Source organism: Heterodontus francisci, chromosome 5, assembly GCF_036365525.1.
Source record: "Heterodontus francisci isolate sHetFra1 chromosome 5, sHetFra1.hap1, whole genome shotgun sequence".
NCBI classification, from domain to species: Eukaryota; Metazoa; Chordata; class Chondrichthyes; order Heterodontiformes; family Heterodontidae; genus Heterodontus; species Heterodontus francisci.
The window spans coordinates 122663248-122681033 of NC_090375.1; the positions used below are offsets into that span (position 1 = coordinate 122663248).

At 46.5% G+C, this 17786-nt stretch overlaps 1 protein-coding gene across 10 annotated transcripts in view; it reads left to right on the top strand.

Annotated features, from left to right (window-relative positions):
- Positions 1 to 17786, top strand: part of LOC137370030 (ATP-binding cassette sub-family C member 9-like) — a 363176-nt gene that overhangs the window by 195034 nt on the left and 150356 nt on the right. For all 10 annotated transcript variants that reach the window (XM_068032031.1, XM_068032023.1, XM_068032028.1 and 7 more), the window contains one exon: positions 13067 to 13230. In XM_068032031.1, the coding sequence (XP_067888132.1) occupies positions 13067 to 13230 (164 nt within the window). The remainder of the gene's footprint in view (positions 1 to 13066; positions 13231 to 17786) is intronic.

Consider the following 17786-nt stretch of genomic DNA (forward strand, 5'->3'; position numbering starts at 1 on the left):
AAGGATCAGAGGAAACAAGAATATATAAAGGACTTCACGAGCCTCCTTTGCACGTATCTCATGGCCACTGTCCTGTTGCCTCGGGGTCCTTCATCTGGCCTGGCTTGCTCATTTTCCCGCTCCGCATCCTCATCATCCGAGGCGGCAGATTGCTGCTCACTTTCCTCATTGCTCATCAGCTCACCCTCTGCAGGGTCAGGTTTTGCAGTGCACAGCAGACAATGACAATATGTGAGACCCTCTCCGGGGCATACTGAAGGGCTCCACCAGACAGATCTAGGCACCTGAATCTCATCTTAAGTAAACTAATGTCCTGATCAATGGTAGCTTGCGTTATCCTGTGACAGGTGTTGTATCTCTCCTCTGAGTAGCCATGTCCTCAGTGAGTAGCCCTTGTCTCCAACAATCCATCCCTGAAGGAAGGAGGGAGACCAGAAAGGTTCTGGCACTTGGGACTGCCTGAAAGTATAGGCATCATGACAATTTCCCTGGAAGCTTGCACAGACCTGCAGGATCCATTTTTGGTGGTCGCAGTCCAGTTGTACATTGTGAGTGGAAGCCCTTCCTGTTGATGAAGGCCACTGGCTGGTGTTCTGGAGCCTTGATGGCCAAATGCATGCAGTCGATGGCACCCTGCACCTGGGGAAATCCAGTGATGGCCCCAAACCTGATGGCCAACTCAACTTGAGAGTTGGGATCCATGTGGAAGCACACATAGTCTCTGGCCCTCCTGAATAAGGTATTGGTGACCTCCTTGGTGCACCGATGGGCCGCTGACTGAGATCACACTCATATATCCTGTGGATCCCTGGAATGATCCAGTGGCCACGAGCATCAAATTCCCACCAAGTCAGCTGAGACACAGCTCATCCTGCATCATGGCACACAGGTCTGCAACAGCCTCCCTGGAAGGCGGAGTCTTCGTTGGCAATGTCTCTCAGACATCTGCATGTAGTTGAGCTTCGACCTGTAGACTCTTTCTGGAAGGTAACTCTTTCTGCATGAGGCAGCTCCCTCTCTCTCTCCTCTGCACCCTTCTGCAGCATCTGGAGGCCACTGCTGACTCTTCTCTGGTCTCACAGGTCATTGTGGTGCCTGGTTCCCCCTGCTGCTTTGCTGCACCTCGTCTTCAACAGGGTTCCCGAAGCTTGGATGAACGAGGCCCATGATAGGTGGCCTCTCCCTGAAAGCCAGTGCATCCCTGCCAGTGGCCCCCTCTTGTTGCACCCACTAGTGAGCCTTGCCCAGAGGCTATTTGTCCGTTGCTCCCCTTGTAATGTTCACCCCCCCCCCCCCTTCCCACAGCTCAACTAACCTTCTGCGCACTCCTGATGCAATGCACACAGCCCTCCCTTCGTTTCCCTGCCAGGCCCTTGCTGGTTATCCTCCTGATGGCCTCCTCTAGCAGGCAGCCATGATCTCTCACCTCCATGTTGCCTCATTGAAGGAAGTGAGCCTCTGAAGACATGTGTGCCATTTATAAAATTCAATATAGCCCATAAAGTTGCTTTCAATTGGCCTCTGAAGTATCTTAATTTGGAGTGATTGTCCACAGATCCCTGAAGGTAGCAGGACAGGTCGATAAGGTGGTTAAGAAGGCATATGGAATCCTTTCCTTTATTAGCTGAGGTATAGAATATAAGAGCAGGGAGGTTATGCTGGAACTGTATAACTCATTGGTTAGGCTACAACTTGAGTACTGTGTGCAGTTCTGGCCACCGCATTACAGAAACAATGTAATTACACCAGAGAGGGTACAGAGGAGATTTATGAGGATGTTGCCAGGACTGGAAAAATGCAGCTATGAGGAAAGATTGGATAGGCTGGGGTTATTCTCCTTGGAACAGAGAAGGCTGAGGGGAGATCTGATTGAAATGTACAAAATTTTGAGGGGCCCGGATAGAGTGGAGGTGAAGGGTCTATTCACCTTCGCAGAGAGGTTAGTGACAAGGGGGCATAGATTTAAAGTGATTGGTAGAAAGATTAGAGGGGAGATGAGGAAAAACCTTTTCACCCAGAGGGTGGTGGGGGTCTGGAACTCACTGCCTGAAAGGGTAGTTGAGGCAGAGACCCTCAACTCATTCAAAAGGATAATGAAACCGGACGTACCTAGGCCCGGAAGCCACAATGGAAAACCCAGCCCGGTTGACCCTGCAGAGTCCGCCTTACTAACATATGGGGGCTTGTGCCAAAGTTGGGAGAGCTGTCCCACAGACGAGTCAAGCAACAGCCTGACATAGTCATACTCACAGAATCATACCTCACAGACAATGTCCCAGACACTGCCATCACCATCCCCGGGTTTGTCCTGTCCGACCGGCAGGACAGAACTAGCAGAGGTGGCGGCACAGTGGTATATAGTCAGGAGGGTGTTGCCCTTGGATTCCTCAACATCGACTCCAGACCCCATGAAGTTTCATGGCATCTGGTCAAACATGGGCAAGGAAACCTCCTGCTGATTACCACCTACCGTCCTCCCTCAGCTGATGAGTCAGTACTCCTCCATGTTGAACACCACTTGGAGGAAGCACTGAGGGTGGCAAGGGTGCAGAATGTACTCTCGGTGGGGGACTTCAATGTCCAAGACCAAGAGTGGCTCAGTAGCACCACTACTGACCAAGCTGGCAGAGTCCTAAAGGACATAGCTGCTAGACTGGGTCTGCGGCAATAGTTGAGGGAACCAACAAGAGGGAAAAATGTACTTGACCTCATCCTCACCAATCTGCCTGCTGCAGATGCATCTGTCCATGACAGTATTGGTAAGAGTGACTACCGCACAGTCCTTGTGAAGATGAAGTCCCGCCTTCACATTGAGGATACCATCCATCGTGTTGTGTGGCACTACCACTATGCTAAATGGGATGGATTTTGAACAGATCTAGCAATGCAAAACTGGGCATCCATGAGGCACTGTGGGCCATCAGCAGCAGCAGAATTGTACTCAACCACAATCTGTAACCTCATGGCCTGGCATATCCCCCACACTACCATTACCGTCAAGCCAGGAGACCAACCCTGGTTCAAAGAAGAGTGCAGGAGGTTATGCCAGGAGCAGCACAGGCATACCTCAAAATGAGGTGTCAACCTGGTGAAGCTACAACACAGGATTACTTGCATTCCAAACTGTGTAAGCAGCATGCGATAGACAGAGCTAAGCAATCCCATAACCAATGGATCAGATCAAAGCTCTGCAGTCCTGCCACATCTAGCCATGAATAGTGGTGGACAATTAAACAACTAACTGGAGGAGGTGACCCCACAAATAACCCCATCCTCAATGATGGGGGAGCCCAGCACATAAGTGCAAAAGATAAGGCTGAAGCATTTGCAACAATCTTCAGCCAGAGATGATCCATCTTGGCCTCCTCCTGAAGTCCCCAGCATCACAGATGCCAGACTTCAGCCAATTCGATTCACTCCGCATGATATCAAGAAACAACTGAAGGCACTGTTTACTGCAAAGGCTATGGGCCCTGACAATATTCCGGCAATAGTACTGAAGACCTGTGCTCCAGAACTTGCCAGGCCCCTAGCCAAGATATTGCAGTACAGCTACAACACTGGCATCTACCCGGCAATGTGGAAAATTGCCCAGGTATGTCCTGTACACAAAAAGCAGGACAAGTCCAACCCAGCCAATTACAGCTCCATCAGTCTACTCTCAATCATCAGCAAAGTGACGGAAGGTGTCATTAACAGTGCCATCAAGCGGCACTTGCTTAGCAATAACCTGCACAGTGCTGTTCTGTTTGGATTCTGCCAGGACACTCAGCTCCTGACCTCATTACAGCCTTAGTTCAAACATGGACATAGAAACATTTGAGCCTGCTCCGCCGTTCACGAGGAGCACACCATGGCTTTGAGCTCTAATGCCATGACTTAACCCTTTAAATTAAACCTTTTGGAAGATGCTTCATATCAAATAATATCAATTACTCTGGGGCCCTTCTTCCCTGATCCCCGTTACTACAGAACTCCCTAAAAACACTACTTACTATATATAAAAATAAACTGTAGACCTTTCTTACTTAGTTACTAAGCCAGCTATTTAGAGCTATTCCCTAACAGCAGTTACTCACCAACCAATCACCTTGCAGTTTTCCTGTGATGTCGCTGTTGATGCTTTTTTCAAACACTCCGGCGCGCCTGGACTGTGTCTATGTTTATCCTCTCCTCGGTCGGTGATTCTCCCCGCAGGTCCGCTCGGCTCCTGGAAGGTAAGTAACCAGGCCGCGATCCTTGGGCTCTATTTATCCTTTCCTTGGTTGGACAAAAGAGCTGAACTCAAGAGATGAAGTGAGAGTGACTGCCCTTGACATCAAGGCAGCATTTGACCGAGTATGGCATCAAGGAGCCCTAGCAAAACTGAGGTCAATGGGAATCAGGGGGAAAACCCTCCGCTGGCTGGAGTCATACCTAGCACAAAGGAAGATGGTTGTGGTTGTTGGAGGTCAATCATCTTAGCTCCAGGACATCACTGCAGGAGTTCCTAAGGGTAGTGTCCTAGGCCCAACCATCTTCAGCTGCTTTATCAATGACCTACCTTCAGTCATAAGGTCAGAAGTGGGGATGTTCGCTGATGATTATGCAATGTTCAGCACCATTCGCAACTCCTCAGATACTGAAGCAGTCTGTGTAGAAATGCAGCAAGACCTGGACAATATCCAGGCTTGGGCTGATAACTGGCTAGTAACATTCGCCTACACAAGTGCCAGGCAATGACTATCTCCAACAAGAGAGAATCTAACCATCTCCCCTTGACATTCAATGGTATTACCATCGCTGAATCCCCCGCTAACATCTTAGGGGCTACCATTGACCAGAAACTGAACTGGAGTATCCATATAAATTCTTTTGGGCCTCCTTATCTCGAGAGACAATGGATACGCGCCTGGAGGTGGTCAGTGGTTTGTGAAGCAGCACCTGGAGTGGCTATAAAGGCCAATTCTGGAGTGACAGGCTCTTCCACAGGTGCTGCAGAGAAATTTGTTTGTTGGGGCTGTTGCACAGTTGGCTCTCCCCTTGCGCCTCTGTCTTTTTTCCTGCCAACTACTAAGTCTCTTCGACTCGCCACAATTTAGCCCTGTCTTTATGGCTGCCCGCCAGCTCTGGCGAATGCTGGCAACTGACTCCCACGACTTGTGATCAATGTCACACGATTTCATGTCGCGTTTGCAGACGTCTTTATAACGGAGACATGGACGGCCGGTGGGTCTGATACCAGTGGCGAGCTCGCTGTACAATGTGTCTTTGGGGATCCTGCCATCTTCCATGCGGCTCACATGGCCAAGCCATCTCAAGCGCCGCTGACTCAGTAGTGTGTATAAGCTGGGGATGTTGGCCGCTTCAAGGACTTCTGTGTTGGAGATATAGTCCTGCCACCTGATGCCAAGTATTCTCCGAAGGCAGCGAAGATGGAATGAATTGAGACGTCGCTCTTGGCTGGCATACGTTGTCCAGGCCTCGCTGCCGTAGAGCAAGGTACTGAGGACACAGGCCTGATACACTCGGACTTTTGTGTTCCGTGTCAGTGCGCCATTTTCCCACACTCTCTTGGCCAGTCTGAACATAGCAGTGGAAGCCTTACCCATGCGCTTGTTGATTTCTGCATCTAGAGAGAGGTTACTGGTGATAGTTGAGCCTAGGTAGGTGAACTCTTGAACCACTTCCAGAGCGTGGTCGCCAATATTGATGGATGGAGCATTTCTGACATCCTGCCCCATGATGTTCGTTTTCTTGAGGCTGATGGTTAGGCCAAATTCATTGCAGGCAGACGCAAACCTGTCGATGAGACTCTGCAGGCATTCTTCAGTGTGAGATGTTAAAGCAGCATCGTCAGCAAAGAGGAGTTCTCTGATGAGGACTTTCCGTACTTTGGACTTCGCTCTTAGACGGACAAGGTTGAACAACCTGCCCCCTGATCTTGTGTGGAGGAAAATTCCTTCTTCAGAGGATTTGAACGCATGTGAAAGCAGCAGGGAGAAGAAAATCCCAAATAGTGTGGGTGCGAGAACACAGCCCTGTTTCACACCACTCAGGATAGGAAAGGGCTCTGATGAGGAGCCACCATGTTGAATTGTGCCTTTCATATTGTCATGGAATGAGGTGATGATACTTAGTAGCTTTGGTGGACATCCGATCTTTTCTAGTAGTCTGAAGAGACCACGTCTGCTGACGAGGTCAAAGGCTTTGGTGAGATCAATGAAAGCAATGTAGAGGGGCATCTGTTGTTCACGGCATTTCTCCTGTATCTGACAAAGGGAGAACAGCATGTCAATAGTCGATCTCTCTGCACGAAAGCCACACTGTGCCTCAGGGTAGACGCGCTCGGCCAGCTTCTGGAGCCTGTTCAGAGCGACTCGAGCAAAGACTTTCCCCATTATGCTGAGCAGGGAGATTCCACGGTAGTTGTTGCAGTCACCGCGGTCACCTTTGTTTTTATAGAGGGTGATGATGTTGGCATCGCGCATGTCCTGGGGTACTGCTCCCTCGTCCCAGCACAGGCATAGCAGTTCATGTAGTGCTGAGAGTATAGCAGGCTTTGCACTCTTGATTATTTCAGGGGTAATGCTGTCCTTCCCAGGGGCTTTTCCGCTGGCTAGGGAATCAATGGCATCACTGAGTTCCGATTTGGTTGGCTGTATGTCCAGCTCATCCATGACTGGTAGAGGCTGGGCTGCATTGAGGGCAGTCTCAGTGACAGCATTCTCCCTGGAGTACAGTTCTAGGTAGTGCTCAACCCAGCGGTCCATCTGTTTGCGTTGGTCAGTGATTATGTCCCCCGATTTAGATTTGAGGGGGGTGATCTTCTTGATGGTTGGCCCAAGAGCTCTCTTCATGCCATCATACATTCCTCTGATGTTTCCGGTGTCTGAGGCCAGCTGAATATGACTGCATAGGTGTTGCCAGTAGTCGTTTGCGCAACGCCTAGCTGTTCTTTGTGCAGTACTTCTGGCTGCTTTAAGTGCTGCGGATGTTAAATCGCTGGGGGCTTTCTTGTAGTTCAAAAGTGCAATGCGCTTAGCGGCTATGACAGGTTCCAGCTCTTCATTATGATATTGAAACCAGTCTGCATTTCTCTTCGCACTTTTGCCGTAGGTGGTCAAAGCTGACTCATAGATGGCGTCTCTGATGTGGGCCCACTTGGTCTCAGCATCCCCTGTGGGAGTGTTTTGAAGGGCTGTTACAAGTAAATTTAGAAATTTTTGTAACAGCTGTGGGTGAGAAATTCTGCTCGTGTTGATGCGCGGGTGGCCCTTCTGCTTGGAATGATGCAACTTCTTTGGTCTGAGTCTAACCTTGCTGCACACCAGGGAGTGGTCGGTGTCGCAGTCTGCACTGTGGAAGCTGCGTGTGATTTGAACACTGTTTAAGGCGGCTCGCCTTGTGACAATGAGGTCTAGCTGGTGCCAACGACGTGATCTTGGGTGCCTCCATGAAACCTGGTGACAGGGTTTAGTGTGAAAGAACGAGTTGGTGATGCAGAGGTTATGATAGGTACACAACTCAAGCAGTCTCTGCCCGTTCTCATTCATCCTTCCAACGCCATAGCGCCCAAGGCAGGAGGGCCATGAGTCATGGTCGGCCCCAACCCTGGCATTAAAGTCCCCCAGCAGGAATAGGTGTTCGGTGTTGGGGATGCTGCTAATGATGTTATGGAGTTGTTCATAGAACTGGTCTTTAGCTTCAGGTGCGGAACAGAGTGTTGGAGCATAGATGCTGAGTAGGTGTACTGGACCAGAGGTGGTGAGCAGTCGGATGGACAGTATGCGTTCCGAGCCATTTGAGGGAGGCTCTATCATGCTGAGCAAGGAGTTTCTGATGGCGAAGCCCACTCCATGCTGTCTTGGTTCTTCAGGATCCCTGCCCTGCCAGAAGAAGGTGTAGTCTTGCTCTGCTAGAGAGCCACTCGCGGGGAGGCGAGTCTCCTGAAGTGCTGCAATGTCCACATTGAGTCTACTGAGCTCGTTGTTAATGATGGCGGTCTTCCGAGAATCGTTGATTTGTGTAAGGTCTTCCGACAGGCCAGGACACATAGTTCTGACGTTCCAGCTTGCAAAGCGAAGGGCTGGTACCTTCTTTCCTTTTTTCATGTTGTTTGGTGCGGTGTATCAGTCCACCTTTCGGGCAATGACCCTGAGCTCCAAGCACCCATTGAAGCAGGCAGACTGTGGCGGGACAGAACCTTATTGACCGGGGGCTGCCTGGTTTGAGGCGGGCGGTAGCTGTCCAGTGAGGTGCAATGACCTCTCCCACCGACAAAGGCAACCCGTGGCGCCCAGTTTCTACGCCAATTTATCTGGACTTATAACCCGTAACTGCTGCCTTCCGTGTTGTTTCAGTCGCTGTGAGGCAACTATGGAGTGACCTCTCCATGGCGCATGCCTGGGCAAATTTATGGAGGTTGAGAGTTGCCCAGTCGTCAAAACCCCCCTCTCGGCCTTTCTGGTGGGGTCCAAAGGAGTGCAGGACACGACGTTTGGCACCAGTATGGCTGCAGGAACTGCCGGAAACATGCCAAAGGTGACACATGACCGCCTACGGGGTTCCGCTCCGGATTTTCTGTTAGGGTTTACTCCCTTAGCCTTGGTCTCTCCCGAGACGCCCACAAGGCACAAGTCCATATAAATACCGTGGCTATAAGAGCAGATCAGAGACTAAGAATCCTGCAGCGAGTAACTCACCTCCTGGCTCCCCAAAGCCTGTCCACCATCTGCAAGGCACAAGTCAGGAGTGTGATGGAATACTCTCCACTTGCCTGGATGGGTGCAGCTCCAACACTCAAGAAGCTCAACACCATCCAGGACAAAAGCAGCCCGCTTGATTGGTATCCCATCCACAAGCATTCACTCCCTCCACTACTGACGCACAGTGGCAGCAGTGTGTACCATCTACAAGATGCACTGCAGCAATGCACCAAGGCTCCTTAGACAGCACCTTCCAAACCTGCGACCTTTACCAACTAGAAGGACAAGGGCAGAAAATGCATGGAAAAACCACCACCTGCAAGTTCCCCTCCAAGTCACACACCATCCTGACTTGGAACTATATCACCGCTGGGTCAAAATCCTGGAACTCCCTTTCCAACAACACTGTTAGTGTACCTACCTCACATGGACTGCAGCGGTTAAAGAAGGCAGCTCACCACCACCTTCTCAAGGGTGATTAGAGATGGGCAATAAATGCTGGCCTGGCCAGCGACACCCACATCCCATGAATAAATTTTTAAAAATCTGGATATGCACCTCAAGTGCTGTAATCTGCAAGGTGACAGACCAAATGCTGGAAGGTGGGATTAGAATAGGTGGGTCATTTTTCAGCCAGCACAGACACGATGGGCCAAGTGGCCTCTTTCTGCGCCTTAATCATTCTATGATTCTATGATGATGCAGAGCATACACGGAGCGATCATGGATGTAATCAGTGCGTGCGAACATTTGGCAACTTGCTAGTATGAATGTGTGCATGCGCATGCTGGCATCACCACGCAATGATGTCAGATGCATTGATGTCTTCACCTCTCAATGGCCGCGATCACCGCCTCCATTCCTCTCAACAGTACCCTACTCCCTCCCGCCATCCCCACCTGAATCGCCATTTTCAGTTTCCCGCTCCCGACTACTCACTGCTTCCCCCCACTTGGTCGCTTGCTCCCTGCCTTGCCACTCTCTTCCCCCCCCCCCCCCCCCACCTCAGCCGCTCGCTCACTGCCTCGCAGCTTTCTGCTGGCTCCACCCTCGGCCGCTCGCTTACCAATCCCCTCGCCCACACCCACCGCTTCTCTGAGCGGCAACGTGGGGAGTGAGCGGCCAAGGCGGTGAAAGAGGCAGGCTGTGAGCGTCCGGCGGGGGGGAATGTGGCAAAGTTAGGGGAAGCAGTGAAGTGGGGAGCGAGCAGCTAAAGGGGGGGGAAGCGGAGAAATGGGGAGCGAGCAGCGAGTAGACGTGCATGGGAGGGAGCAGCAAAGATAACAGCGATAGTGGGAGGGATCGGGTTGCTGCTGGAGGTGGGGCTGGAAGCGGCGATCACTGCCATTGAAGAGCTTTGGGTTGAGTTCATTTTTTTATGTCAAATTGAGCATCATCTTTATTACTGGCAGCTGCCTGAGACTTTGCAGACAGTGAAATTTCAGTCGGTGAGGCTGTCTTTGCATATGTGCCAGTACTGTGCCACCCAGTGGTTGCATTGTCAGCAAATGCAGCAATCTTAATTACCTGCCCGCTGCATCGCCATTGGACCTCTGCCCTCCACTTTTGCTGCCATGAACAAAATCGGGATGGGACATCACGACACCAGACTTCCTGCCTGACGTGTCCCATCCCGATTTTATGACCCCCCACGCTGCCGTTCACGTCCCTGCCGCTATTTCTGTCCACTTAATTCCCTTAACATTCAGCCTGTACTCCGGTTCATAGTGATTGAGAGTTATGTTTGTGGGAGTTGGCAGTGGTGCCTAATCCAAGGAAAATACCTCAAGTGAAAAACAAAAAATGTTAGTGATGACAGCTTGGCACAGATGATTATTAATAGGACATGAAGGCTGTTCAATTGCTTTAAAATTTAAAGGGACTGAACAGAGCAATATTTAACAGTTACTACAAAGGCTCAATAAGACTTGAGCAGGGAGCTAGAGTTAACCTGCTTTGCTGCAAAGGAAAAAAGCAAGGAATGTAGTGCTGAAGACTGCGCCAGAGCTATCCAGTATAGTAGTGACTCTAGAGATTTCCCAGGAATAAATAAAGCCCAGCCATCTTCCACAGAGCTTCACTAGCACTACCATCCCCTAGTTCCCCAACATTGTGGGGGTCACCATTGATCAAAAGCTTAATTAGACAAGCCATATCAAAACTTTGGCTATAATAGCAGGGCAGAGACTGGGTACTGTAGAACGAGTATGTAACTTCCTGCTTTTCAAATCCTCTCTGCTGTCTACAAGGATGGTATCAGAAATGTAGTTGAATACTCACCATTCACCTGAATGGGTGCAGCTGCAGCAACACTTGGAAGCTTGACTCCATCGAGGACAAGGCAGTTTGGTTTGTTGGTGCTCTTGCTACTGAACATTGTATGTACCTCCTCTACCAAGGCTGCATTGTGGTGGTGGAATGTGTGATCTATGTGATGCACTACAACAACTTACCAAGATGGCTTCAACAGCATCAATATTGTGGGAACACCATCACCTCCAAGATCCCCCCCCGAGTCACATACAATTGTGATTTAGGCATATATTGCCGTTGCTTCACCATTGCTGGAGCAATATCCTTGAATGTCATGCCTAACATGGGGGGGGGGGGGGAACACCATGAGCACAAGAGATGCAGCAGTTCTAGAAGAAGGTCCACCTTCTGTTTCTCAGGGCATCTAGGGATGGGCAGTAAGTGTGGCCTTGCCAGTGTCACACCCGTTTCAAGAACAAATTAACAAAAAATAAACATGCATGCAAATTAGAAATACTGAAGCTGGAGGTTGTGAAGGAACACCACAAGAAGGAGAAGGAATGCTATAAACATGAGGTGGAAGAAAAACTTCAAGAGGAGCACCGTATTCTCAAGGCTGATGTAAATGCTTGCCAGAGTAGAATCCAGGCAGACAAGAGAACACAAATTTAAGGCAGAGGAAAGGGAGAGAAGGATGACTGTTGTGGAGTTGAAAGGTATATTCTCAGTGAATGTGGGTATAGCTGACCTAGCCTTTATATTTCTTTAATTGAGTTTGAAGCCAAATTTTCAAAGACGGAGATACCATTGATGTATTTTTGTGAGTGTTTGAATTATTACCAAACAACCATAAGTGGAATAAAGTAATTTTAACTGAACCACTTATAGTAGCAAAAAAGCACTTGTTTGTTCAAACTTGGATCTTATGGACATTGTGGATTACAAAATTGTAAAGTATGTTGATCGTACTGTGCGTTACTTAAAGTTTTGCCTGTATGCTTCAGGTTATTTGGAAATTGCAGAAAACTCCATATGGAGCTTACAGAGAATTAGTGTTCGAGCTGGAGGAGCCTTGGAAGTTCTAGTTAGATGGAGAGAATGTATTTAATTATAAGCAAGTGAGACAACAGTGGAGATCCAAAGAGATTTTGGGGTCCATGTACACTAAAATGTAGTAGTCAGGTACAAAAGGAATGTTGGGCTTTATGACTAGAGGGCTAGAATATCAAAGGGAGGAAGCTACAAAAACCTGGTTAGACCACATCTGGAATACTGTGTACAGTTGTGGCCCTCACACCTTTGGGAGGATATATTAGTCTTGGAAGGAGTATAGTGCAGCTTCACCAGAATGTTTCCAAGCCTGCAAGGATTAGCTTATGAGGCGAAATTATATAAACGAAGCTTGTATTCCCTAGAATATAAAAGGTTAAGACTGATTTAATCGAGGCTTTTAGAATTTTGAAGGAACTGATCGGGTAAATAAAAACAAATTTCAGCTGATGGGAAAGTCCAGGACAAGGTGACATAACCTTAAAATCAGAGCCAGTCTATTCAGGAGAGAAGTTAGAAAACACGTCTTCATGCAAAAGGTGGTAGAAGTGTGAAACTCTCTCCTACAAAGAGTAATAGATGCTGTCTCAATTAATTTTTGAAATATGATTTTTTTCTTTCTAGCCAAGACTATTAAGGGGTATGGAGTGAAGGCAGGTGAATGGAAATAAGGTACAGATCAGCCTCAATTTCATTGAATTGTGGAACAGGCTTGACGGGCTGAATGGCATATTCCTGTTCCTAATTAATGCTAAGAAATTGATTTCTGGAAGCACTTCCAGACAGTGAGAGTTTGGCTGCTTGATCAGAACACTCTTAAGCATTATGCAATTGCTTTGTGACCTCACAAATGTCCTCAAGACTGAGAAAAGGATTTTCTTTTTAAAGTGTAGAAAAATAGAATGAAGCAAGTGTTAGAAAATTTCCTGTATGGAACTTGAGTGATTTTGGTTTAGTATTGCTTTAAGTCCACATGCAAATGATTTTATTGCTAGTTCAGTGCAGTTTTGAAGTAATCATTTATTTGACTACAAAAAAAGTGTGCTTTTTCATTTTATTTGATTTTAATTTCACAGCTTGTGCAAACAGATGGAAAAGATGTCCCTGATCATTCTAACAACCACAATGATTCCTTAGACCACCCAGACAAACTGCATCGGGTCTCCATAATTAATTATCCCAATGGAACAAACCCTGAAGAATGCAGGACAACTGATGTGGAACTCCTTCCCAAATGCAGGTAATATTTCAATTCGATTTTATTAATTGCAAATGTGAATTTCTTTTGGTGTTAGTCGCATATGTACATATAGAAAGTATTTGAAAACTGCAAGTTGTATAAGTGAATTATGAACTTCTGTACTAATCTATCAAACAAGATAACGGGCATTAAAAACATTGGGATATTATAAGACCAACTAGATTACTTGTTGGGAAAGATAATGTACTTGAAAGTAATGAGCATTATTGGGCCAATTGGCATTTTCTCATTTCTAACTTCTTTGACTTTTTTAAAGGCAATGAAAATTTGGATTTTTATAAGACCACAATCTGACCTTAGAATGGAAAATGAAATGTCAATTGGAAATGGTCCAATAAAACTGTTGGCCAAGTTGCATCATAAATGAAAAACCATTTAACTCTAAGGGAAGAACAATAGGAAATAGATTTAGAACACTGACAACTTGCATATAGTTTGTATATTCATGATATTGCCAATAATAGCAGATAGTGGAAACATTCTTGTAGTGATCTAATCTGAAGCATTATGAGCACAAAGTTCCCTCAGTCTTTTGGCAGGAGATCAGCTAGGGAATTCTTTATTAGTCCAAATAGGCTAACAAATAAAGGAGTAGATTCGAATCTAACTTAAACCATACAAGCAGTATTATCAAACAATACACTCATCCATGCTGGATAACCAAGGGGTATAATTCTTTGTTCAAGCGCCCAAAATATACGATTCTGATTGTGGTGGGACCAACGCACTGTTAATTCAATCCCGTCATTCCACAGATCGGCTAACATATCATTTAAAAACTTTCCAAATGAAAGAAAGACCCACCAAATTGTACCATCTATTAACCCCCAAATGAGGCTAACCACACCAGGTGTCTTTTAATTAAAGAATTAATTTGTTGATTTAAAGAACTAAATTCTTAAACACTATGAACATTTAAAAATAGAAAAAATTAAAGTCCTTGCAAATTTACAGTCCAATGTTGTTCAAAGTCCTCGCAGAATGTTCGAAGTCCAGCGAATTTCAACAATTAACGTCTTGCAAACACTTTCTACAGAATCAATCTGACTTTAGAGTTTTTGAGGGATAAAAGATTGTCACAGTCTAACTTCCCTTTCTTCAATTTAAATTACCAGAGATCTCTGTCTTTGCTTGACTTTAGAATTTCGAGAGATAATAATTAAACAGACAAGAATCCTATTTCCTTCAGTTTAAATGATTGAGAGCTCTTTTTCATTGCTGACACCACAGCTGTCTGTGTCTTCTGTCTGTGTGTTCAAACTGTTTTACTAACTGCCAGTTCAAGACTGAGTTGAAACAAATGTATTGCATCAGGCTCACTCCCAGTGGCTGTTTCCATGGTATTGAGAATGCACCCTTTGAATCGCAGTCTCCATTTGGCTGTTTCTAAGGTAACAAAAATGCGCCTTCTTATAACTCCTCAGGCTTGCTGACTCTTAAAGCAATACTGATCCCTTGCAAGTCTTAAAGGCAAACCACATATTTCGAAAAAAACTACAGGACCATGACAGTATTATCAAACAATATGCTGGATAACCAAGGGATATAATTCTTTGGACAAGGAATTATAAACATAAAGACTTTTGGATTATGTACCAGAAGTTAATAAATTGTTTGCTTTCTAGAAATGCATAATGAGGGTCTTAATTTGCCATTATGCAATATTCTAAATGTAGCTTTTTTTGTCAGATTTGAGCCTAAAATACTGCTAATTATTTCATGCAGTTAAATAAATGAAGGCCGGGATTTTTGCCTCGGCGGACGGGAGTCGTCCACTGACTGAAAAGTCGGTGACGAACCCGCCTCCACCTGGCTTGGGGATCCAATCCGCATTTTGCGGTTCCCCAGCCTTTAATTGGTCTGAGGCGGGTCTTCCACTCACGTGTGGCAGGAGGTCCCACCTAAGGGTGCTGCTGGCCAATCAGCGGGCCGGCAGCTCTTAGTCCTAGCAGCGCCACCAGGAGTGGTGACCATTGCAGGGACTGCAACTCAGCCATTGAGAAGATGATGTCGGGCAGCCCGGAGAACAAAGGTAAGTATCTGGTGCCTCGCCGGGGATGTTTGGTCGGGCACCGGCGAGGCACCAGATTGGCCTGGGGTGGGCAGGCTGCTTTTCGCTGTCGCCGCCCTGCGTAAAGTGGCGGCGGGAGCGGGTTGGGAAGGGCCCTTCGAGCCTCCCGCTCCATTTTACGCCCACCAGCCCCCCCGCCACCTTCCTGCTCTTTGGGAAGGGGGTGTAAAATTCCAGCCGAAGTGTTCAATAGACTGAAATTTAACATCATAAAGACCAAATTATGTGTACCAAATTTTCCACCAAAAGTTTTGTTTTCCAAAATAATCATTTTAAATGATAATACAATTTGACTGAGCTGTCGACTCCTGTCATGCTTCTACAGGCAGGTCACCTATTTTACGGAGTTGAATATTGAACCACTCACCTCGTTGGCAGTGAAATGAAGTTATGCCCCAGGAGATAGGTTGGAGAGGCTATGGGGGTGGGGTTGAGGTAGCCAATCAGACATTCTGTGGAGTTGAGGGAACACGACTGCTTTTCCTGGTTCCACAGCAATTATTTTAAGTTCTTAAAAAAAAACTTACTGACCACTGAAGAATCATTACCCAATTTCGGCAAGGGCCTAAAATAGGTGTGATGCCCCTCATTTACATATCAAGGAGCCAAACTCATATTTTAAGCCCCTGCCAGGGATGCCTGAAAAATGGTTCAAACCAGTTTTGGGTCAGACATCATTCAGATATTGGTCCTCAAAACTGGCACTCATTGCATCTGTTTTGCATGTACCCTAGCATTCCTTAAGAAATCATTTTGTGACATGAGTCAGCTTTGGACCACCTTTGTGGAAATTTTGTACAGTTAAACTCCTTCCTCATTGATATAGTCCTTGGGAGCTAAGCATTTTGCACATCATAACCAGATACATGCTAAAGAATAGTTGTTGCCCTGTACCAGAAATCCAATGTGTAATAGTCAAAATCCTTTATAAATATGTGTTATAATCAAAATAACAAGTCTTAACATGACTAAAATGAAGTTTTTTTTTAGTTTTGGTATTGTGCATGTTGCTTTAAATCAAGTCAATGTAAGTAAGTAGATTGCACACTATGTGCTGTTCACATGTCTGCATCAAGAGAGGCGATGTTGTGATGTTACAGGCTAGAGAGAAATAATTGAAACTTAACCAAAACTGTGTGATTGGTTCAGGTTGTATATTACTGACAGTTGCATTTTAAATTTGAATGGTCAGATACGAAAAAAGGCTGTTCTTTTTATTTTGCGAGTATGTTTGAAATCTCAGAGAAGGAACTAATCAGTTTGCAACTCCTAAAAGAAAGAAAATTCAGCTTGATTTCTAAGAAACAGTTAAGAATAAATGAGGCTCCCACAGCAACAAGAAGTTTTAGGAAAATAAATATCGTGTATTATCATTTTTTAAAAATCTGTCTAGTTCTTCTCGTTGCACTTTTATTATTTTGGCCACTCAAGGGGTTTGATGGAAGTTTTTCTACTATAAATATGTAACATTATTATATGATTCTTTCTTTTAGCTCGTTCATCTCTATTAAAATACATAATACTTGATATTTTTTTTTAAATCCAGGCGCTCCTTCCAATTTTATTGGAGGCAAAAATGGTGGGATGGGGAAAAGGGTTTGCAAAGATGATTGGTCAATAAGAACAAAGAACAGTACAGCACAGGAACAGGCCATTCAGCCCTCCAAGCCTGCACCGATCTTGATGCCTGCCTAAACTAAAACCTTCTGCACTTCCGGGGACCGTATCCCTCTATTCCCATCCTATTCATGTATTTGTCAAGATGCTGCTTAAACGTCGTTATCGTACCTGCTTCCACCACCTCCCCGGCAGCAAGTTCCAGGCACTTACCACCCTCTGTGTAAAGTACTTGCCTCGCACATCCCCTTTAAACTTTGCCCCTCGCACCTTCAACCTATGTCCCCCAGTAACTGACTCTTCCACCCTGGGAAAAAGCTTCTGACTATCCACTCTGTCCATGCCGCTCATAACTTTGTAAACCTCTATCATGTCACCCCTCCACCTCCGTCGTTCCAGTGAAAACAATCCGAGTTTATCCAACCTCTCCTCATCGCTAATGCCCTCCAGACCAGGCAACATCCTGGTAAACCTCTTCTGTATCCTCTCCAAAGCCTCAATGTCCTTCTGGTAGTGTGGCGACCAGAATTGCACGCAATATTCTCAGTGTGGCCTAACTAAAGTTCTGTACAGCTGCAGCATGACTTTCCAATTTTTATACTCTATGCCCCGACCGATGAAGGCAAGCATGCTGTATGCCTTCTTGACTACCTTATCCACCTGCGTTGCCACTTTCAGTGACCTGTGGACCTGTACGCCCAGATCTCTCTGCCTGTCAATACTCCTAAGGGTTCTGCCATTTACTGTATACTTCCCACCTGCATTCGATCTTCCAAAATGCATTACCTCACATTTGTCTGGATTAAACTCCATCTGCCATTTCTCCGCCCAAGTCTCCAACCGATCT